The following is a 22,597-nucleotide window of genomic DNA, read 5'->3' as shown; positions in this document are numbered from 1 at the left end:
CCAGGTCCTTCTTGTGCTGGGGGCCCCAGAGCTGGAGGCAGTGCTGCAGGTGGGGTCTGAGCAGAGCAGAGCAGAGGGGCAGAATCCCTCCCCTTGCCCTGCTGCCCACAGCAGGGTGAAGCTGTGGCTGATTAACTGCACCCTCCCCTCCTGCAGGTTCCCAGCTCCAGCCTCTGATCCCAGCTGCCTGCCTCAGAGGGTGAATCCAAAGGGATCTGCAGCAGGCTGAGCTTCCCCAGGAGGGGAGGGGCTGTGCTCTGAAGCCATGCAGAGATCTGCTTGTGCTCAGGGGGGGGACCTCTGATCAGCCCTTCCACAACAGCAGCAACAACCCCCAGGAGATGATTTCTCCTTTGGAAACACTGATGGAGCTCCAGGCCAAGCCTGGCTCAGGCTGTGCAGCCCTCTGAGCTGCAGCAGGAGCCCCCCCAAACCCCACAGGGGTCAGGAAGAGCTCAACTCATTTCACTGCAGAGCAGCTCAAAGAGCTTCCAGCCCCAACATCACTGCTTGGGGGTGGAAGGGACCTTAAAGCCCATCCAATTCCAACCCCCCTCCATCCCCCCTGCTACAGGCAAGGACACCTCCCACCAGCCCAGCTTGTTCCAGGCCCCATCCAGCCACCCTGGCCTGCAGATCAGCTAAAAGAGGATCATTCAGCCCTAAAAATCTTTGGCTTTGGGGGTTGGAAGGGACCTGAAAATTCATCTGGTTCCAACCTTCCTCCCCTCCTCCAAGTCAAATATTCATGCTGGGAGCTGCTGCTGCCTGCTCCTCACCCAAAAGAAAGGATCAAGAAGGGCTTGGAGAGGGCTGTGGAAGAGCTTTCGCTCAGGGAGAGGATTTTCCAGCCACACATTGAGGCTCTCCTTAGGGAACAACTCAACACATGGCTGAGAGGCAGAGAAGGAAGCTTGGCCTGGCCTCATTTTTTTTTTTTTCCTCCCTTTAATCACTGAGAAACAAAAGCTCTGGGAGCTGCTGGTGGCTTGAAGGTGGAAGCTGTGCTGGCTTGGGGTGGGGAGGTAGCCCCAGAAGGGGGAGGTTATTTTTGGCAGCTCTCACAGGCAGGTTTTGCTCCAAACTAAGCTGGCAAAAGCAGCTTAGAGCAGCTGGCACAAGCCCTCTGATCCCACCTGCTTCTGGCTTGGTGTCTCCTCACTGCTTCTCACCTTCTGGGAGCTCCTCCAGCACCACCCAGGAGTGCAGGCAGCAGAGCTGAGGCTCAGTTTCTGCAGGGAAAAGGGTGAGGGGGGGGTAAAAGGAAGGAGAGAGGGAGAGGGAGGTGGCTGTGTGGATCCAAATGCTTGAGGAGCTCCTGGAAGGCAGCTCGAGAAGCAGACCCTGGAATGTTTGCTTTGAGTAACCTCCACCACAAGCTGCTGCAGGGCAGGGGACACCACCTGGTGCCACTTCCAGTGGGCCATGCCTCATCTTTATCCCCCTTCTGAGCACCCCAGGAGGAAATTCTTCTCCTTCTCTCAGGGCACTGTGGAAACCTCACCCCCACCACGATGGTTCAGCTCGGGCCGTGGAGCTTCAGCGTCCCTCCCCCCTGGCTGATGAGGAGGCTCAGCTCTGGTGCTGTGGTGAAGGGAAGGAGGTGAGGTGAGGTTTGGTGAGGTCAGGTCTGCTTCCCTCCTCGCTCCCATGGCTCACCACTTGAAGAAGACCAAGCCAGCCAGAGCTGTGTAGCCCAGCACCAAGAAGAGAACCTTCAAGAGCCGATCGCTCTTCTCCTCCAGCTCCTTCACCAGGATCTCAAAGAAGGTGATGAACAAGAACGTGCCTCCAGCCATGCCCTGCAGGAGCAGGCCAACGATGCTGCTGGCTGCAGTCTGGCTGCTCTCAATGCCCATGCCAATGCTGATGCCCAGGGGCAGCATCAGGCTCACCGTCACCGCCACCTTCACCGCCTCCCTCAGGGGCACCGAGCTCTTGGCCAGGCTGATGCCCAAGGCCACTGCCACCAAGGTCTCGTGCATGGCAACCCCTAGGAACAAGCTCAGCACTTTGCCACCTTCCTCCTGCAGGCCCAGGGCCAGGCCCTCGAAGATGGAATGGGTAGAGAGGGCAAAGACCAAGCCCAGGAGGCGCAAGGGGCCGGAGCTGGAGAGCTCCTGGAGGCGGAGGCGGCCGTGGGGGGGAGCGTACAGGGGGGGCCCTCGGGAGGAGGAGGAGGCAATGAAGGGACTCTCATATTCAGAGTCACTCCCCACATCTGAGCCAGCATTGAAGGTCTCCAAGTCAATGAAGGAAGGTTTCTCCTTCTGGAAGGTGAGGATGAGCTGCTCCACAAAGACTGTCAGGAAGAAGCCAACCATCAGGAGGGTCTCCGCCGCTGGGTAGTCTGCGGTGACGTTGCCCTGCTTGAGAACTTCATCCAGCTGCAAGGAAGCAAAGAGATCCACAGGGAATCAGCTCCCTAAAGGGAAAAAAAAAAAAAAACCCACACCCAAAACATTCCTGCTGTGTCCACAGGGCTCTGAGTGGAGAGCAAACTGATCCATGATGCTCTGATGGCCTTCTCTCTACAGGCCTCAGGTAGGAGGTGAGGGCTAGGACCAAGGAGCGATGGTTTGAAGCTAGAGGTAGGTTGGACATTAGGAAGAAGTTCTTTGCTCTGAGGGTTGGGAGATCTTGGAACAGGCTGCCCAGAGAGGTTGTGGAGCAGAGCACCCCTGGAGGTGCTCAAGGTCAGGCTGGATGAGGCCTTGAGTCAACCTGGGCTGGTGGGAGGTGTCCCTGCCTGTGGGAGGGGGTTTGGAACTGGCTGATCTTGAAGCTCCTTTCCAACTGAAGCCATTCCATGATTCTAGGAGATGGGGAACTCATCTCCCTTCCAGCAGAAGGTTTGTGGCTCTCTGAAAGTGTTTTATGGTTTGATGGGCAGCAGCTTTTGAGCCTCATACCCCTGAGGTGATGCTCAGCTCCCTGCACCACAAAACATCTCCAGGTTAGTCCTCTGGAGGGGGCCAAAAGGGAGCTGGGCATGATGTGAAACACCAGGCACAGCCCAGCTGTTTCTGAGGAGGCTTCAAGGCACACCCTGGCAAGGCATGGACCTGTCACCTCCATTGCCACAGGGACAGAGAGCTGGTGGCCAGGGCTCCTGCAGGGCAGAGGGGTGGTTCTTAGAATCACTGAATGGGGTTGGGTTGGAAAGGTCCTGAAAGCTCAGCCAGTTCCAACCCCCTGCCATGGGCAGGGACCCCTCCCACCAGCCCAGGGTGCTCAGGGCCTCATCCAGCCTGGCCTGGAGCACCTCCAGGGAGGGCACAGCCACAGCCTCCCTGGGCAGCCTGTGCCAGGCTCTCCCCACCCTCACTCTGAAGAATTTCTTCCTCCTCTCCACTCTCAGTCTGCCCTCTCCCAGCTCAAAGCCTGCAGTGCTGTGTCCAGCTGTGGGACCCCCAGCACCAGGAGGACATGGACCTGATGAAGCTGCTCCAGAGGAGGTCACAGAGGTGATCAGAGGATGGAGAAGCTCTGCTGTGGGGACAGGTTGGGAGAGTTGGGAATGTTGAGCCTGGAGAAGGCTCCAGGGAGACCTCAGAGCAACCTTCCAGTGCCTGAAGGGGCTGCAGGAGAGCTGGGGAGGGACTTTGGCCAAGGGCTGGGAGGGACAGGATGAGGACAATGGCTTTGAGCTGGGAGAGGGGAGAGTGAGAGTGGAGATGAGGAAGAAATTGTTGAGAGTGAGGGTGGGGAGAGCCTGGCACAGGTTGCCCAGGGAGGGTCCTGTCCCTGGAGACATTCAAGGCCAGGCTGGATGAGGCCCTGGGCAGCCTGCTCCAGCTGGAGCTGTCCCTGCAGCCTGCAGGGGGGTTGGACAAGATGCCCTTGGAGGCTCCCTCCCAACCTGATACAATCTGGGGACTCTGTGAAAGCAGTAAGCACAAAACCAGAGGGGGCCAGAAGAACTAAAGCAGTACCTGTTGCAGAAGCAGACTGCCAAGAATTCCTTCCTCATCTCCACTCTCACTCTCCCCTCTCCCAGCTCAAAGCCATCACCCCTTATCCTGGCACCCCCCAGCCCTTGTCACAAGTCCCTCCCCTGCTCTCCTCTAGCAGTGTCTCCCCACTTTTACTCACCCCTCAGCGGCAGAGGTTTGGGTAAGCCCTCCCCGAGCCAGGGGCAGCTCCTCACCTTCTCCCTGACGGCAGGCAGCAGGGCGTTGAAGCAAGTGGCCAGGAAAACTCCTCCCCCGAAAGAGCTGCAGAGGGCCAGGACCTTCCCGGAACGCTGAGCCTTCTCGTAATCAGCCTCCAGCAGCTTGACAGGCAGCAGCGAGCCAGCCAGCATCAGGACACAGATGCCCAGCAGGCACAGCACCTTGGCCACCACGACCCTCATCCTGCTCCCCGCCGCAGCCTTCCCTGCCGGGGACCCCTCCAGCATTGGCCGGCGGCAGGGCAGGGAGCTGAAGGGAAGGAGCTGGCGGGCTCAGAGCCTGCAGAGGGGAGTGAAACAAAGGGCTTCCCATCAACGGAGCAGCTCCTTGGATCCCAGCCCCTCTGCAGGAATCACCTTCCCTCCCAGGAGGCGGTGATGGAGAGGGCAGGGGCAGCACCTCACACACAACAGGCAGAGAAAGCTCCGACCACGGCGACCTGAGAGCCCTCCCTCAGCGTCAGCCTTGCCCTCTCCCCAGGCTTTGTTCCCTCTGGATGAAGCTCTGGAGAGCAGAGCTGGGTGAGGAGCAGCTGAGGGAACTGGGGGTGTTCAGCCTGGAGAAGAGGAGGCTGAGAGGAGACCTCATTGCTCTCTACAGCTCCCTGAAAGCAGGTTGCAGGGAGGTGGGGGGTTGGGCTCTGCTCCCAAGGAACAAGAGATAGGCCAAGAGGAAACATTCCCCCAGGGGAGGGGTAGGTTGGAGATGAGGAACAATTTCTTGGCTGCAAGAGTGGTCAGGGATTGGCACAGGCTGCCCAGGGAGGTGGTGGAGTGCCCATCCCTGGAGGTGTCCAAAATGCCTGCAGGCATGGCACTGATCCAGGCCAGGCTGCTGGTGGCCTTCTTGGCCAGCTGGGCACTGCTGGCTCATCCTCAGCTGCTGCCAACCCTTCCCACTGGGCAGTTTCCAGCCACTCTGCTCCAAGTCTGGAGCCTTCATGGACCCAAGAGCAGCACCAAGCCCTTGGCTTTGTTAAACCTCATCCAGCTGACCCCAACCCATGGATCCAGCCTGGCCAGAGCCCTCTGCAGGCCCTTTCTACCCTCCAGCAGATCACCACTGCCACCCAATTTGGTGTCATCAGCAAACTGCCTGAGGCTTGCACTCAATATCCTCATCCAGAAGCCCAGTCTGATGCCACCTTAAGTAGATTCCTTTGCAGGTCACCTTGGTGAGGTCTCCCAGGCAGCCCTGAGGAGCTCACTGGGGTGAGAAGCTTAAACCCAAGGACTTCCAGCCACGCTGCCACCCCCCCCAGCAATGATGGACAAGGTTGCAGAATTGGATACCTGCTTGTTGGAGCAGGAAATTAATTCTCCTGCAGAAGGTTGCTGAGGCTCAAGTGTCCCTTGAGGGCTGCCAGCTTTAATCACCATCAGTGTGGCAGCAAGCTTGGGGCTGTCACTGGGAGGGGAGGGGGAGGCTGAAGGATCCTGTGCTGGGTGAGGGGTGGGGGGAGAGGGAAGCTTTTGTCTTCTGAGCTCTCACTTCAAGCAGGAGTGAACAGAGAGGTCACAGTGGTCAGGACCCCTGCAGCAGGAGTGGTTCTCACCTAGGTGTCCAGGGTGACATCAGAAGAAACCCTGAATCCCAGCATGGTTTGGGGTGGGAAGGGAGCTCTGGAGCTCATCCCCTCCAAGCCCCTCCTGCTCCAGCAGGGCACCCCCAGCAGCTTGCCCAGGGGCACAATGCCCAGGGGGGGTTGGAAGCTCTCCACACCAGGAGACTCCACAACCTCTCTGGGCAGCCTGCTCCAGGCCTCCAGCACCCTCACACCAAACAACTTTCTCCTCCTCCTCTTCAAGTGGAACCTCCTGGGGTCCAGTTTGTGTCCCTTGCCCCTTGGGCTGTCCCTGGGCACCACTGAGCAGAGTCTGGCCCCAGCCTCTTGCCCCCCACAGCTCCTTTAGCTCTTGCTGAGCATTGCTCAGCTCCCCTCTGGGGCTGCTCTTCTGCAGGCTCTCAGCCCCAGGGCTCTCAGCCTTTGCTGCTCACAGAGCTGCTCCAGGCCCCTCAGCAGATTCCCATCCTCCCCTGGACTCTCTCCAGTCACTTCTCTGTCTCTCCTGAACTGGGGAGCCCAGAAATGGTCCCAGTCCTCCCTGCTCTGCTGGCACTGGAGGGAGTAAACTAAAAAACGAGGGAGTCAAAAAAAGAGAAGGGAAAAAAAGAAAAAGGAGGGGAAAAAGAAAAAGGAGGGGAAAAAGAAAAAGGAGGGGAAAAAGAAAAAGGAGGGGAAAAAGAAAAAGGAGGGGAAAAAGAAAAAGGAGGGGAAAAAGAAAAAGGAGGGGAAAAAGAAAAAGGAGGGGAAAAAGAAAAAGGAGGGGAAAAAGAAAAAGGAGGGAAAAAAGAAAAAGGAGGGAAAAAAGAAAAAGGAGGGAAAAAAGAAAAAGGAGGGAAAAAAGAAAAAGGAGGGAAAAAAGAAAAAGGAGGGAAAAAAGAAAAAGGAGGGAAAAAAGAAAAAGGAGGGAAAAAAGAAAAAGGAGGGAAAAAAGAAAAAGGAGGGAAAAAAGAAAAAGGAGGGAAAAAAGAAAAAGGAGGGAAAAAAGAAAAAGGAGGGAAAAAAGAAAAAGGAGGGAAAAAAGAAAAAGGAGGGAAAAAAGAAAAAGGAGGGAAAAAAAGAAAAAGGAGGGAAAAAAGAAAAAGGAGGGAAAAAAAGAAAAAGGAGGGAAAAAAGAAAAAGGAGGGAAAAAAGAAAAAGGAGGGAAAAAAGAAAAAGGAGGGAAAAAAGAAAAAGGAGGGAAAAAAGAAAAAGGAGGGAAAAAAGAAAAAAGGAGGGAAAAAAGAAAAAGGAGGGAAAAAAGAAAAAGGAGGGAAAAAAGAAAAAGGAGGGAAAAAAGAAAAAGGAGGGAAAAAAGAAAAAGGAGGGAAAAAAGAAAAAGGAGGGAAAAAAGAAAAAAGGAGGGAAAAAAGAAAAAGGAGGAAAAAAAGAAAAAGGAGGGAAAAAAGAAAAAGGAGGGAAAAAAGAAAAAGGAGGGAAAAAAAGAAAAAAGGAGGGGAAAAAAGAAAAAGGAGGGAAAAAAGAAAAAGGAGGGGAAAAAAAGAAAAAGGAGGGGAAAAAAGAAAAAGGAGGGGAAAAAAAGAAAAAGGAGGGGAAAAAAGAAAAAGGAGGGAAAAAAGAAAAAGGAGGGGAAAACAGAAAAAGGAGGGGAAAACAGAAAAAGGAGGGGAAACAGAAAAAGGAGGGGAAACAGAAAAAGGAGGGGAAAACAGAAAAAGGAGGGGAAAACAGAAAAAGGAGGGGAAAACAGAAAAGGAGGGAAAAAAGAAAAAGGAGGGGAAAAAAGAAAAAGGAGGGGAAAAAAGAAAAAGGAGGGGAAAAAAGAAAAAGGAGGGGAAAAAAGAAAAAGGAGGGGAAAAAAGAAAAAGGAGGGGAAAAAAGAAAAAGGAGGGGAAAAAAGAAAAAGGAGGGGAAAAAAGAAAAAGGAGGGGAAAAAAGAAAAAGGAGGGGAAAAAAGAAAAAGGAGGGGAAAAAAGAAAAAGGAGGGGAACAAAGAAAAAGGAGGGGAAAAAAGAAAAAGGAGGGAAAAAAAAAAAAAGGAGCTGCTGTTCCAGCAGCTCAAGGGGCTTGAAATTGTCCTGGCCACCACGGAGAAGAGGGATCTGGGAGTGGGGGATCCCTTCCAGACAACCAAAGCGGGGCTAAACCAGCGTCAGCACCCCAAAAGGGTGCAGAGAGAGTGGGGACGGGGGGGACACTACAAGGGTCGATGAGAAGGGGGCTCAGCAGCTCGTCTGGAGAGTAGGGGGTGCCTCGCAGCTGGGGAGAGGGTCAGTCCTGGGGGGTTTCTCCCAGAAGGGGGAATTAGGGGGAGCAAGGAGTCCCTCAAAGCGAGGGGAAGTGGGGGGCATACAGCGGGGGTCTCATGGGGGAGCTCTCACAGTGGGAAGGGTCCGTTACAGCTGGGAGGGGGCAGGGGTGGCCCCTCACAGCGTGGGATCCCTCCTAGCAGGGAGGGGGATCCCTCTTAGCAGGAGGGTTCACCTCGTGGAGGTCCCAGCCAGAGCCCCCCACCCCCAGCCCCACACTTCCATGGGAGCTGAGACTCCATCACACACACACCCTCCAGCCCCGTGACACCTCCCGGTCCCCACCCCCCAGCCTCACCATTACCTCACAAAGCCGCCCCCGGCCCTCCCTTTACCCTCCCTTCGCCCCCGGTTACCGCGGCAACAGCCCCCTCCCCTCAACGCCCCCCCTCTAACTCACGCTCCCATCGCCGCCCGCCCAGGCAGCGCCTCGCAAACAGCGCCCGCCCACGACGCCCTCCCATTGGCCGCGACGACAAAGCCCGGCCACCTATTGGTCGCGTGGAACGCCAGTCAAATCGCCTTTGTGCGTGCTCCCAACGCCTGTCCGGGCCCTGCGGGGAGCCGCCCAATAGAGGCCCCTTGGAAAGCGGGACCGCGGCTGCGGGTTCCGCGGCATCGCCGGCCCCGCAGAGCTGTCCGGGGTGGCCGGTGCTGACCGGGAAAACGGCAGAGCCGCGGGCACGCAAATGACAAACCGCTGGAGGAGACCCACAGGCGGGGCAGAGCTGCTTTTAGCTAAAGAAAGGTGGAAATTCGGTTACCAGAGCCCCAGGAGAGTTGGAACGAACCTAAACCATCCTTTTCTTTGCTGTCAGGATGGGTCCCGAAGGTGTCTGGAAGGAAATTTGCCCTGCTGAAAGCAGGCTGCCGGCTCCCCGCTTCAAATTCGGCTGCAGGCAGTGTGGAGCAGGTGCCAGAGGCAAAGAAATCACTAAACTCCCCCTGAATGGCCACCAAAAGCCAGCGGAGTAGCCCCCAAACCCCAGCTGATCAGCCACCAAAATGCAGTTGAGTGGCCACCAACCCCCAGCTTCTGAGCACCCAACCCAGCCCCATCTTCTGAGAGGACACAAATCCACCTGAGTGGCCGCCAAAACCCAGCTCTGATCAGTCCCCAAAGCGCAGCTGAGCAGCTGCCACCGAAATGCAGTCGAGAGGCCACCAAATTCCACCTTCTGAGAGCCCAACCAAGCCTCAACTCTCTTTCCTCCTCCACCAAGGCATAGCCACAGCCCGAGTAGGGCAGGAGCACTTCTCCCTGCAGAGCTGCAGGTTGAACTTGGCTGTGTGAAAAGAAAACCAGCAAGGAATTGATCTACAGCTCCAAAAGAACAAGCAGGGCAAGGAAACAGCACTGAAATGACCTGAAAGAGGAGGAGGAAAAAAATTCCTCCTCTTGGATAGTGCTGGAGCTTTTCCTCTCCCTGGTGTCTAAACCTTCTCCTCTTTTGTCAGGGTACAAAAAACAGCTGGAGAGAAGCTGAATGGAGAAGAGATGGAGGGAAAGGGTTTCCACTTCTGTGCTGCAGGAATACACAGGAGGAGTAATTCAGCAGGAAGAGGGCAAAAAGAAAGTGGAAAAGGCAGAAATAAGCCAAGTGGGGAAGGGGCAGGAAGAAGAACCCCGGTGGGAAAGGGTAGGGAAAAGAAAGGAAACCAACTGGGAAAGGGTAGGGGAAAAAAAAGGAAACCAAGTGGGAAAGGGTAGGGGGAAAAAAGGAAACCAACTGGGAAAGGGTAGGGAAAAAAAAATAAGGAAACCAACAGGGAAAAGGTTTCTTTTTTTTTTTTTTTTTCCTACCAAGTGGGAAAAGGTAGGGAAAAAAAAGGAAACCAAGTGGGAAAGGATAGGGGAAAAAAAAGGAAACCAAGTGGGAAAGGATAGGGGAAAAAAAAGGAAACCAAGTGGGAAAGGATAGGGGAAAAAAAAGGAAACCAAGTGGGAAAGGATAGGGGGAAAAAAAGGAAACCAAGTGGGAAAGGATAGGGGAAAAAAGGAAACCAAGTGGGAAGGATAGGGGAAAAAAGGAAACCAAGTGGGAAAGAATAGGGAAAAAAAGGAAACCAAGTGGGAAAGGATAGGGGAAAAAAAAGGAAACCAAGTGGGAAAGGATAGGGGAAAAAAAAGGAAACCAAGTGGGAAAGGATAGGGAAAAAAAAAGGAAACCAAGTGGGAAAGGATAGGGAAAAAAAAAGGAAACCAAGTGGGAAAGGATAGGGGGAAAAAAAGGAAACCAAGTGGGAAAGGATAGGGGGAAAAAAAGGAAACCAAGTGGGAAAGGATAGGGGGAAAAAAAGGAAACCAAGTGGGAAAGGGTAGGGGAAAAAAAAAAAAAAAAGGAAACCAACTGGGAAAGGGTAAAAAAAAAAAAAAGGAAATCAACTGGAAAAGGGTAGGAAAAAAAAGGCAACCAAGTGGGAAAGGAGCAGAAAGAACCACCCAACTGGGAAAGGGTAGAAAAAAAAATAAAAAAGGAAAAATGGAAAAGGACAAAAAAAAAAAAAAAAAAAAAGGCACAGGTGGCTAAAAGCCATCTTGGGATTGTGCTTCACAGCAGCACACAAGGAGCAGAGCCCTGAGAGCCCAGAGCTGAGCTCCACAACCCAAGGCACAGCCAAGCCTTGCTTCAGTCAGCTGGGCAAGAGAGCTCCCAAAGAAAGTGTCCAAAGCTTTTATTCTTCACAAGTTACATGAACCACAGAGGACTTTATGGAGCATTTACAAATCCTTTTCCTCTGGAGGATTACCCTCTCCAACCCCAACTTTCCTCCCTCACACCACCACACCTCTCCTGCCAGCCTTTTCTCCCCCCACCCTCAGACCAGACACTTTGTTATTTTGGTTTGGTTTGTTTTTTTTTTTTTCCTCCACCCTGCAGTGAGTTTCTCCTTCCCCACTGCCACCAGAAAAAAAAAACAAAACAAAACACCACCCCACAAAACAACCCCAAAACTACTTTAAAAACAACTCTGAGGTCCACAGAAAACATTCTGACCTCAACTAGTTGACTTCTGGGGGGAGTTAGGAAGGGATAAACACACCCTGGCCAGAGCCTTTTGTTCACCCAAGGCAGGATGTGGGTGACTGGAGGTGGGGTGGGAAGCTGTGGGTTGCTTGAGTTGGCTCCAGGAGCTCTTGATTATTTTTTTTTTTCTTCCTCCCCTCACCTCACAGATGCTCCTCAGCAACTGCCCCCCATCAAATCAGGTGGATTTTGGACTTGATTTCTTATTTCTTGACTGCCTTGAGCAGTGTTTTGGAGTCTTGTCTGCTCTCTACCCAAGGGTACCTTCTACTCCTACCCAAGGGTACCTTCTACTCCTATCAGCAGCAAAAGTCAACCAGGTTGGCTACTTCCATGCATAAAAGACAGCTTAAGAAGTAAAAAAAATCCCAGCAGGAACCTTCCACCCATCCTCCCCCCTTTTTTTTAAACACCAAACCCATCCTCCCCTACCCACCTGCCTTGCCTGATCACTCCACCACCTCCAGAAGTACTGAACACTACAGACACAATTTGCCAGGCCTGGGACAGCAGCAGGTGAAGAAAACCACTCCCTTAAAGGAGCTTTCACACCTTGGAAGGTTCTTCCTGGCCTGTTCCCAACCAGCCCCACCCTAAAAAAAAAAAAAAAAAAAAACCCCAAACAAACCAAAAAAAAAAAACCAACCCCAAACCTTCAAACCAACCTCTATGGGTTGAGCAACCAAGCTGCTGTGTGTCAACCACCACCCCTGGTGCTGGCTCCAAGACCTGATGGAGAAACACAATAAAAAAAAACAAAACCCAAAAACCCCATTCCTGGAGACCAGAAGATGCTGTGATCTCCCATGGAAAGAGTCTGGAAGATGAATTAAAGGCAGGGAAAAGGGGAGGTTTGGAGAGGGTTTGAAGACTTCTTTTGGGTAGGGGTGGAGGGGCAGGTGGGGGGGAAGTGAAGTCCTGCAGAGCTGAGTGCATTGTTCCTCAGGAAAAAAAAAAAAAAATAAGAAGAAAGGGTTAAAAAATTTCTTCTGTAGCAAAGAATCCTCTCCCCCCCTAAAAAAAAAAAAAAAAAAATGTAACAGTGGTAGGAGCTATCCCCAGTTTCTTCAGAAGGGTAGTTGGTGGTCAAGCTTGTTGGATCTGATCTTCCAGAAGAACAAAACCCCCTCAAAAACTAATCACAAAAAGGCTGAGCTGGAGAAGAGCAGGGCTGAAGATCAAGGAGGTCAAAAAAGAAAACCCCAGCAGGACTCTGTCTTTACCATGCAGGTTGGATCAAAAGTCTTTTGGTTGTTGGTGGCTTGGTTTGGGTTTTGGTTTGGTTTTTTTTTCCTGTTGGTTTTTGGAGGGATTTGGTTTTTCTTTTTTTTCTTTTTTTTTTTTCTTTTTTTTCTTCCTTTTTCCCTCTCCCTTTCCCTTTTTCCTTTCTTGGACACTTCCAACTCAAGAAATGGCAACACCACTCACATGGCTTCCAGTTTGTTTTTTGTGGTTTAAAGCAAAGAACAAGAGTTCACCCAAGGGTTGGTGCTGCAGAGACAGGAAGACAACAACAACAACAACAAAGAACAACAACAAGAAAAGGGCAAATTTAATCTTGAGGAGCAAATTTAATCCTTGGCAGAAAATTAAAACTCCCTTAAAGCTCTCTGCCAAGCACCAAAGAATGAAGAGAGGGGGAGAGAAGCTCTTGGCCACTGCTCCTCAGGACTGGGGCACAGGCATTGGCCAGCAGCACACAAACTGCTGAATCACTGAATCAGGGATTGGGTTGGGTTGGAAGGGACCTCAAAGATCAGCTGGCTCCAGCTCCCACCCCTCCAACCCTCTTTGTGTCCCACTCCCTTTCCTGGCACCAGCCTGGCTCAGGGCTTGGAGCTGGCTGGCTCCAGGGAGGTGTTCCTGAGCCTGGGGTTTGCTGCAGGCAGCCCCCAGAGTGCAGCAGGTTGGGAGGGAGCCTCCAAGGGCAGCTTGGCCAACCCCCTGCAGGCTGCAGGGACAGCTCCAGCTGGAGCAGGCTGCCCAGGGACACATCCAGGCTGGTCTTGGATGTCTGCAGGGATGAGGCCTCAACCACCTCCCTGGGCAACCTGTGCCAGGCTCTCCCCAGCCTCACTCTCAACAATTCCTTCCTCATCTCCACTCTCAGTCTCTCCTCTCCCAGCTCCAAGCCATTGTCCTCATCCTGTCCCTCCCAGCCCTTGCCCAAAGTCCTTCCCCAGCTCTCCTGTAAGCCTCCTTCAGGCTGCTCTGAGGCCTGCCTGGAGCCTTCTCCTCTCCAGGCTGCAAATGAAGGCACCAGAGTGATCTGGGAGCCCAGCCCAGCAGTTCCCCCACTCAGCTGGCTGCAGTACAGCAGCTCTCCCAGTCACAGCCTCACCTGGAGGGCTCATTCCTGCTGGTCCTCGTTGCTGGCACTGGGAGTTCGACTCCTGATCTGGCTCCTGAGCTGCTCTATTAGTTCAGGGTTCTGCTGCTGCATCTGCTGAGCAAACTGCTGGCCCCTGAGAACAAGCAATGGACCTCTTAGAGCTCACCCAGCTGCTAGGAAATGCCTTGAAGGAGTGTCAAAAAGTCAAAATCCCAGCAGGGTTTGGGGTGGGAAGGGAGCTCTGGAGCTCATCCCCTCCAAGCCCCCCCTGCTCCAGCAGGGCACCCCCAGCAGCTTGCCCAGGGGCACAATGCCCAGGGGGGGTTGGAAGCTCTCCACACCAGGAGACTCCACAACCTCTCTGGGCAGCCTGCTCCAGGCCTCCAGCACCCTCACACCAAACAACTTTCTCCTCCTGCTCAGCTGGAGCCTCCTGGCTGCCACTTTGTGCCCCTTGGCCTGTCCCTGGGCACCACTGAGCAGAGTCTGGCCCCAGCCTCTTGCCCCCCACAGCTCCTTCAGCTCTTGCTGAGCATTGCTCAGCTCCCCTCTGGGGCTGCTCTCCTCCAGGCTCTCACCCCCAGGGCTCTCAGCCTTTGCTCCTCAGAGCTGCTCCAGGCCCCTCAGCATCTCTGTAGCCTCCCCTGGACTCTCTCCAGCAGTTCCCTGTCTCTATGGAACTGGGGAGCCCAGAACTGGCCCCAGGACTCCAGGTATGGCCTCAGCAGGGCAGAGCAGAGGTGAAGGAGAACATCAACCTGCTGGCCACACTCTTCCTCATGCCCCACAGCAGACCCTTGGCCTCCTTGGCCACCTTGCTGGCTCACAGTCAACTCAACAGCAGCACTTCCAGCTCCTTCCCTTCCTAGCAGGTCAAGCCCTGAGCTGTCCTGCTGCAGGAGGTTCTTCCTCCCTTGGGGCAGGACTCTACCCTTGCCCTTGTTGGACTTCCTGAGGTTCCTCTCCACTCTAACCAGCAGTTCCCATCAGCAAGAGGTTAAGCTCAGCTGTTGCAGCTTCAGGCAGAGAAAAATCCCAAAGCCCCTGAGTGCCCAAGAGGCAACCCCCAAGCTCTCCACTCACGCCTGGATGAGGGTGGCAAGGTCATTGGTGGAGGGGCTGGTGCCTGCTGCTCCCATGGTGGTGTGGCCCCCAGAAATCATCCCAGACATGCTGTGGGCATCAAAGACCTTGCTGAGAGCAGGGGAAAAAAACCCAACCCCCCCCCCAGACCACCTGCACCCAACCCAGCCCCATCAGCACCCACCCAGCCCAGACCACCTGCACCCACCCTGCTCAGACCACCTGCACCCAACCCAGCTCAGACCACCAGCACCCAACCCAGCCCAGACCACCTGCACCCAACCCCCCCCAGACCACCTGCACCCAACCCAGCCCAGCCCACCTGCACCCAACCCAGTTCAGACCACCTGCACCCACCCAGCCCAGACCACCTGCACCCAACCCCCCCCAGACCACCTGCACCCAACCCAGCCCAGACCACCTGCACCCAACCCCCCTCAGACCACCAGCACCCAACCCAGCTCAGACCACCTGCACCCAACCCAGCCAGACCACCTGCACCCACCCCAGCCCCATCCGCACCCACCCAGCTCAGACCACCTGCACCCACCCCAGCCCCATCAGCACCCACCCAGCCCAGACCACCAGCACCCACCCCAGCCCAGACCACCTGCACCCAACCCCCCCCAGACCACCTGCACCCAACCCAGCTCAGACCACCTGCACCCACCCAGCCCAGCCCACCTGCACCCAACCCAGCCCAGACCACCTGCACCCAACCCCCCCCAGACCACCTGCACCCAACCCAGCCCAGACCACCTGCACCCAACCCCCCCCAGACCACCTGCACCCAACCCAGCTCAGACCACCTGCACCCACCCCAGCCCAGACCACCTGCACCCACCCCAGCCCAGACCACCTGCACCCAACCCCAGCTCAGACCACCTGCACCCACCCCAGCCCAGACCACCTGCACCCAACCCCCCTCAGACCACCTGCACCCAACCCCCCTCAGACCACCTGCACCCAACCCAGCCCAGACCACCTGCACCCAACCCAGCCCAGACCACCTGCACCCAACCCAGCCCCATCAGCACCCACCCAGCCCAGACCACCTGCACCCAACCCAGCCCCATCAGCACCCACCCAGCTCAGACCACCTGCACCCAACCCAGCTCAGACCACCTGCACCCACCCACCCCAGCCCCATCAGCACCCAACCCAGCTCAGACCACCTGCACCCAACCCAGCCCAGACCACCTGCACCCAACCCCCTTCAGACCACCAGCACCCAACCCAGCTCAGACCACCTGCACCCAACCCAGCTCAGACCACCTGCACCCAACCCAGCCCAGACCACCTGCACCCAACCCAGCTCAGACCACCTGCACCCAACCCAGCTCAGACCACCTGCACCCAACCCAGCTCAGACCACCTGCACCCAACCCCCTTCAGACCACCAGCACCCAACCCAGCTCAGACCACCTGCACCCAACCCCCCTCAGACCACCTGCACCCAACCCCCCTCAGACCACCTGCACCCAACCCAGCCCAGACCACCTGCACCCAACCCAGCCCAGACCACCTGCACCCACCCCAGCCCAGACCACCTGCACCCACCCCAGCCCCATCAGCACCCACCCAGCTCAGACCACCTGCACCCAACCCAGCCCAGACCACCTGCACCCACCCCAGCCCAGACCACCTGCACCCAACCCCCCCCAGACCACCTGCACCCAACCCAGCCCAGACCACCTGCACCCACCCCAGCCCAGACCACCTGCACCCAACCCCCCCCAGACCACCTGCACCCACCCCAGCCCCACCAGCACCCAACCCAGCCCAGACCACCTGCACCCAACCCAGCCTCATCAGCACCCACCCAGCCCAGACCACCTGCACCCACCCAGCTCAGACCACCTGCACCCACCCCAGCCCCATCAGCACCCACCCAGCCCAGACCACCTGCACCCAACCCAGCCCAGACCACCTGCACCCACCCCAGCCCAGACCACCAGCACCCCTCCAGACCCACCAGCACCCACCCCCAGCCCCACCAGCACCCCTCCAGACCCACCAGCACCCACCCCCAGCCCCACCAGCACCCACACCCAGCCCCACCAGCTCAGACCACCTGCACCCACCCCAAGAGCCTCTAATGAGTGCTTCCAAGAGGAGCTAGGAGATGGGATTGGACTTACAGCTGCTGCACCTGGGGGTTGTTCATGAGGTTGGAGGCCTGGGGAAAGAGAGGAGACAAAACAAGGACACTGGTGTTGGGTGAGAAACGCCCAGGAGGACCCAGGAGGTGTTGTGCTCCTCAGCTACGAAGAAAGTGAGGGCAGAAATGCTCTGAATTAGACCCAAAAGCCCAGTGAGGAGAAGCTCAGCAGGAGGCTGGGTCACGCAGAAGACTTCTCTTCCAGCTAGGGCAGCCCAAGGAGGAGCCTTTGGCTAAGTCACTCACATTCCCCAAGGGGGGTTCCCCACACGCAGCACTGCTTGCAACCAGGACAGGAAAGGGAAAAAGCTGCTCAAGCAGAGCCAGGAGCTTCCCCCCCACCACCCCCTGGGCAGGTTCCATCCCCCAAAAGCAGCTAAAAGCAGAGGCTCAGGGCCAGGCTTGGGCCCTGTGGCAGGCTTTACCATGCTCATGAAGCCAGGGTTGTTGAGCAAGCCAGCCAGATCAAATCCTCCTGGAGCAGCAGTCTGCAGGGACACAGAGAGCACAGGCAGGTGACATCCTGAGGCACACAGCCCCCCCTGAATGGGCTGCTTGGGGCTGGGGTCTCCTGAGGCCCCCTTCCAACCTCTGCTAGGCTGCGATGCTGGAAGGGACACCCCCCCCCCTCCTCCCCCCCCCCAAAAGTCACCCAGTGCCAACCCTGCCCTGCCACCAGCTCAGGGCCTCATCCAGCCCGGCCCTGAGCACCTCCAGGCAGGAGGCAGCCACAGCCTCCCTGGGCAACCTGTGCCAGGCTCTCCCCAGCCTCACTCTCAACAATTTCTTCCTCATCTCCACTCTCAGTCTCCCCTCTCCCAGCTCAAAGCCATTGTCCTCATCCTGGCACTCCCAGCCCTTGTCCAAAGTCCCTCCCCAGCTCTCCTGGAGCCAACCACCCTCCCCCTCCAACCACGCTAACCCCAACCCTCCCCTCCAAACCAACCCTCCCTCTCCCACCCCCTCCCCTCCCCTCCAACCCTCCCTCTCCCACCCCTCCCCTCCAAACCAACCCTCCCTCTCCCACCCCCTCCCCTCCCCTCCAACCCTCCCTCTCCCACCCCCTCCCCTCCCCTCCAACCCTCCCTCCCCCACCCCCTCCCCTCCCCTCCAACCCTCCCTCTCCCACCCCTCCCCTCCAAACCAACCCTCCCTCTCCCACCCCCTCCCCTCCAACCCTCCCTCCCCCACCCCCTCCCCTCCAACCCTCCCTCCCCTCCAACCCTCCCTTTCCCACCCCCCTCCCTCTCCCCTCCCCCTCCCACCCCCCTTTTTACCCATCTCCCCCCTGCCTCCTCCACACAACCTCTGTCTTCTAAACACCACCCCAGGGGCAGGGCTTTGCCAGACATCTTCCTCTCTTCATCCTCCTCCTTTCTCTCACTCAGAGCCCTCCCTTCCAGACACTTACTGGACTTGGAGCCTCCTTCATCTTCTGTTCAGCTATTTTCAGGTTGGATTTGTAGGTGTCATTGTCTGGATCCAGCTCCAGGGCTTTTTTGTAGTAAACCACAGCTTCTGTGTGCTTATTTAAACTGGAAAGGGCTAAGCTGTGGGAAGCAGGAGAGGAAGCAGCCCAGAGAGAGAGTGAGCTCAGCACCCCCCAACTCTTCCCTCCCAGCCTCAGGCAGGATCTTTCCACAGCATTCCAAGGCTGGACAGCTCTCCCTCCCACCCCCCCCAGGAGCTGCTCTTACCCCATTCTGCCATAAGCTTTGCTGTAGTTGGGGTCAATGCCTATGGCTCTTTCACAGTCCCTCACTGCTCCTGCATAATTCCCCAGCTTGCTGTAGGCAGCAGCTCTGGAAGGGAAGGTGGAAAGCACAGAGGGAAGTTGAAAAGTTGCTGAGGGAGTTCAGCCCTGCTCCTTCTCTGGGGTCTTCTGGAGCAGGAAGCAAAGAAAAGTAGGAATTCAGGGATTTGTGGAATGGGGTGGGTTGGAAGGGGGTTCAAAAGCTCAGCCAGTGCCAACCTCCTGCCACAGGCAGGGACCCCTCCCACCAGCCCAGGGTGCTCAGGGCCTCATCCAGCCTGGCCTGGGACACCTCCAGGGAGGGCACAGCCACAGCCTCCCTGGGCAGCCTGTGCCAGGCTCTCCCCACCCTCACTCTGAAGAATTTCTTCCTCCTCTCCACTCTCAGTCAGCCTTCTCCCAGCTCAAAGCCTGCAGTGCTGTGTCCAGCTGTGGGACCCCCAGCACCAGGAGGACATGGACCTGATGAAGCTGCTCCAGAGGAGGTCACAGAGGTGATCAGAGGGCTGGAGAAGCTCTGCTGTGGGGACAGGCTGGGAGAGTTGGGAATGTTGAGAAGAGAAGGCTGCAGGGAGACCTCAGAGCAACCTTCCAGTGCCTGAAGGGGCTCCAGGAGAGCTGGGGAGGGACTTTGGACAAGGGCTGGGAGGGACAGGATGAGGACAATGGCTTTGAGCTGGGAGAGGGGAGAGTGAGAGTGGAGATGAGGAAGAAATTGTTGAGAGTGAGGCTGGGGAGAGCCTGGCACAGGTTGCCCAGGGAGGTGGTTGAGGTCCTGTCCCTGGAGACATTCAAGGCCAGGCTGGATGAGGCCCTGGGCAGCCTGCTCCAGCTGGAGCTGTCCCTGCAGCCTGCAGGGGGGTTGGACAAGATGCCCTTGGAGGCTCCCTCCCAACCTGATACAATCTGGGGACTCTGAAAGTAGTAAGAACAAAAGCAGGGGAGGGGAGGGGCAGCCCCAAAAAGCAGTACCTGTTGCAGAAGTAGACTGCATTGGATGGATTTAACTCGATTGCTTTGCCATAAAAAGACACAGCAGCTTCAAAGTTTTCTGCCTTCATTTGTTCATTTCCTAGGAGAAAAAAAAAAAAAAAAAAAAAAAGGATGGGGGAAAGCTCATTAATGAGTTAAAACCAGGGAGAAACAGAAGTGAGAGGAAGTGCAGCTTTTAGAAGCAACTCAGGTTGTTGCCTGTGAGGATTTTGCCCTCTTAGGACACTCTGGAGGGACCTTCACCTGCAGGGCTATGAGGCCCCCAGCACAAGAAGGACCTGGAGCTGCTGGAGAGGGGCCAGAGGAGGCCACAGAGATGAGCAGAGGATGGAGAAGCTCTGCTGTGGGGACAGGCTGGGAGAGCTGGGGCTGTTCAGCCTGGAGAAGGCTGCAGGGAGACCTCAGAGCAACCTTCCAGTGCCTGAAGAGGCTCCAGGAGAGCTGGGGAGGGACTGTGGGGATAGGCTGAGGGGCAGTGGTTTGAAACTGGAGCAGGGCAGAGTTAGGTTGGACATCAGGAGGAAGCTCTGCACAGGGAGGGTTGGGGAGACAGTGGAACAGGCTGCCCAGGGAGGTGGTGGAGTTCAGCCTTGCTGTGGTCCTGGGCAGCCTGCTCTAGCTGGAGATGTCCCTGCTGCCTGCAGGGGGTTGGGAAAGATGACCCTGGTGGAATGGTTTTGGTTGGAAAAGACCTTTCAGATCATCAGGTCCAATCAGTCCCAGCACTGCCAGGCCACCACCAACCCACGGCCCTCAGCACCACATCTCTACAGCTCTGAAACCCCTCCAGGGATGGGGACTCCCCCACTGCCCCGGGCAGGCTGGGCCAGGCCTTGAGAACCCATTGGGGGCAGAAATTGTTCCTCATCTCCAAGCCAAACCTCCCCTGCTGCAACTTGAGGCTGCTTCTCCTTCTCCTGGCACTTGCTGCTTGGGGGAAGAGGAAATGGAATGGTTCATCCCATTTGGTTTTTGCCCTGTTCCAAGCAGTCCCCCAGGGGCTGACTGAAGCTTCCCTGCCCATCACCACCTGATCCCCCAGCCCCCAGGGGAGGTTACCTTCAGTCTTGAGCCTTTCAGCTTCAGCTATGTCATCTTCAGAGGGGGTGACAGGCTCTGAATTCGTTCTGAGGTGTTCAGGCTCCTTGCAGGGAAAGGCAGAAGGCTGTGAGGAGGACTCTGCTGAGCTCTGCACCACCTCCCCCCTTCCCCGGGCGCCGCTGCCTCGAGCCCGAAGCATTTCCCTCCCACACAGCTCCCAGGGGGCAGAGCCAACCCTGGAATCACAGCTCCTGCCCCTTGGCTGCTTTCATGGAAACTCAAGGCTGGATTTCAGGGCACTGCCACTCACCTTCCCTACAGCAGCTTCAAATATTTCAGGCAGAGTCTGGGGCACAGCTAGGCCCTGGTCTTCCATCGAGACCCCAAACGCTGTCTCCAGGCACTGGATGGCCACTGGCGGGGGAAGAGTTAGGTCATTAGCAACCCCCTGCTGGGCTCCTCTATGCTTGCTCTTGAGCATAACAGGGCAGGAAAAAAAAAAAAACCAAAAAAAACAAACCACCAAAGAGGCCTCCAGATCAAACAGTTCCACCAGACTTGACAGCTGGGCCATACCCTCAACGCTTTGCCAAGAACCTCAGAGCTGGACCAAGCTGGAGATCAAGCCCTGACTGGAGTCAGGAACAATTCTCATCCCCTCAGGTGACCCCTAAGAGCAGTAATCAAGCAAACTGGGGCTTTTCCTGGGCCTTACTGGCCTTCCCACAGCTGTGGCTGGCAGAGAGCAGGGAGGGATCTGCTGGTTTCATTCACTGGAGGGCAGCTGTGGCCAGGCAGAGGGACCAGGACACCACCCACTCACCACCTCCTCCTCCACCACCAAGCTGGCTTATAGAGAACCACACTCCAGAGCCCAAAAGCACCTGGAACAAACCCCCAACCCCCCTTCCAGCCACCCCACACCTTCCTCCTGCTCTCTGTCCCCACTCCTGCCTCAGCCAGGGCTGTACCCCCTGCCTGCTGCATGGCTTGCAGTGGAGAAGCCAAAGATTGAAGCATAAGCTCCTTAAGCAGATCTTTTAAGAGCCATGTGCTCTCCTTACCTCTGGGAAAAACAAGGCCAAAACCACCTGGAGAAAGACTCTTCCAGAGCATGCTGTGGAAGAGCATTTTGAGAGCAGGATGGGACAAGCACCCTGCAAGCACAAAACCCTTCCCCACAAGGGCAACGCTCTCACCTCACCCCACACTCACAAGCCTCCACCCTCCCTGAAGAGAAAACTTTTAAGCCTCAAAGCCAGGGTCAGAGAGGTTTCTCTTTGTTTGGTTTTTGTTTTGTTTTTTTTTTTTTATCCCAGGGATATCCCTTCCTCAAGCTAATCTGCTTTTGGAAGAGATAACAAGAAAGGAGGGAAAGCCACCAGCATCCCTAAGGCCCTGGATACCTCCCCAGCTTCACTGCCTGGCTTGAGTGAGGTTTGATGGCAGGAAGAGCCCAGCAGAAAGAGAGGCAGAAGAGAGGTGTTGGGCTAAGAGACCTCTAGGTAGAGTCACCAACCTTCCAGACTCTCCTGAGCATCTGGAGACAAGCCCCCATTCTGTAGCTGGTCATGTAGAAACTGGATGATGGAGTAGGCAAGGCGCTTCTGGTCTGCCATCCTGGGAGGCTGGGAGCTGCTTGCTTCCACTTCTTTAACTCTAAAAATTCTGGAGAGAGAAAGAGAGAAGTTAGGTGACTTGGTGGCCAAGAAACTAAAGATTTTTTTTTTTTCCTGCTCTTCTTTCCCCACTATATGAATGGGGAGGACGTGGGAGTTGGTCAGGGCTGGGCAAAGACTTCAGCACCTTTGTTGTGCAACCTGTTGGAAGCGAATTCCCCTTTCACATGAATTCTCCAGACCTCAAATCATGAACAGGGCTTGCCCCAAGGGGAACACACCCAAGGTGCTGCAGGAGGTCCCTGACTAACCAGGGCTAGAAACACACTGAGGACTGGAGGGGTTCACCACCACAAAACCAGAGCCTGCTGCTCCCAGAGCATGATCTGAATCTGAAACAAGACCAAAGGCTGAAGCAATTTGTGGCTGTGAGCAGAGCTGGGGTTCAGGGCTGCCAGTCCTCAGCCAGCCCAGCCTCCGTGCCAGGATGACAATGGTAAAGGAGCAGAAGGACCTAAAGCAACCCCAACAAGCACTCCCCAAGGCTGGGGCTGCCCAAAGAACCCAACACAGGTCCCTGCAAGCATGGCAGACACTG

General features: G+C 55.9%; 2 protein-coding genes across 2 annotated transcripts; both read right to left on the bottom strand.

The window, feature by feature from the left end:
- Positions 1-1,655: 1,655 nt before the first annotated feature.
- Positions 1,656-4,357, bottom strand: SLC39A3 (solute carrier family 39 member 3). Its single transcript, XM_054398663.1, has 2 exons — positions 4,151-4,357; positions 1,656-2,387 (listed from the first exon to the last, which is right to left on the bottom strand). The coding sequence occupies exons 1-2, from the start codon at positions 4,355-4,357 to the stop codon at positions 1,656-1,658; spliced, it is 939 nt and encodes a 312-aa protein (XP_054254638.1).
- An 8,020-nt stretch (positions 4,358-12,377) lies between these two features.
- SGTA (small glutamine rich tetratricopeptide repeat co-chaperone alpha) lies at positions 12,378-22,008 on the bottom strand. The gene is made up of 11 exons (XM_054398652.1): positions 21,900-22,008; positions 20,691-20,794; positions 20,399-20,483; positions 19,319-19,418; positions 18,291-18,395; positions 18,005-18,143; positions 17,019-17,081; positions 16,574-16,611; positions 14,433-14,522; positions 13,359-13,482; positions 12,378-12,508 (listed from the first exon to the last, which is right to left on the bottom strand). Exons 1-10 carry the CDS (start codon positions 21,997-21,999, stop codon positions 13,368-13,370), a joined length of 939 nt encoding a protein of 312 aa, XP_054254627.1. The 5' UTR covers positions 22,000-22,008; the 3' UTR covers positions 12,378-12,508; positions 13,359-13,367.
- Positions 22,009-22,597: the final 589 nt, after the last annotated feature.

Source organism: Indicator indicator, unplaced genomic scaffold (genome assembly GCF_027791375.1).
Source record: "Indicator indicator isolate 239-I01 unplaced genomic scaffold, UM_Iind_1.1 iindUn_scaffold_74, whole genome shotgun sequence".
Classification (NCBI taxonomy): domain Eukaryota; kingdom Metazoa; phylum Chordata; class Aves; order Piciformes; family Indicatoridae; genus Indicator; species Indicator indicator.
This window is presented reverse-complemented; position numbering and strand designations above follow the sequence as displayed.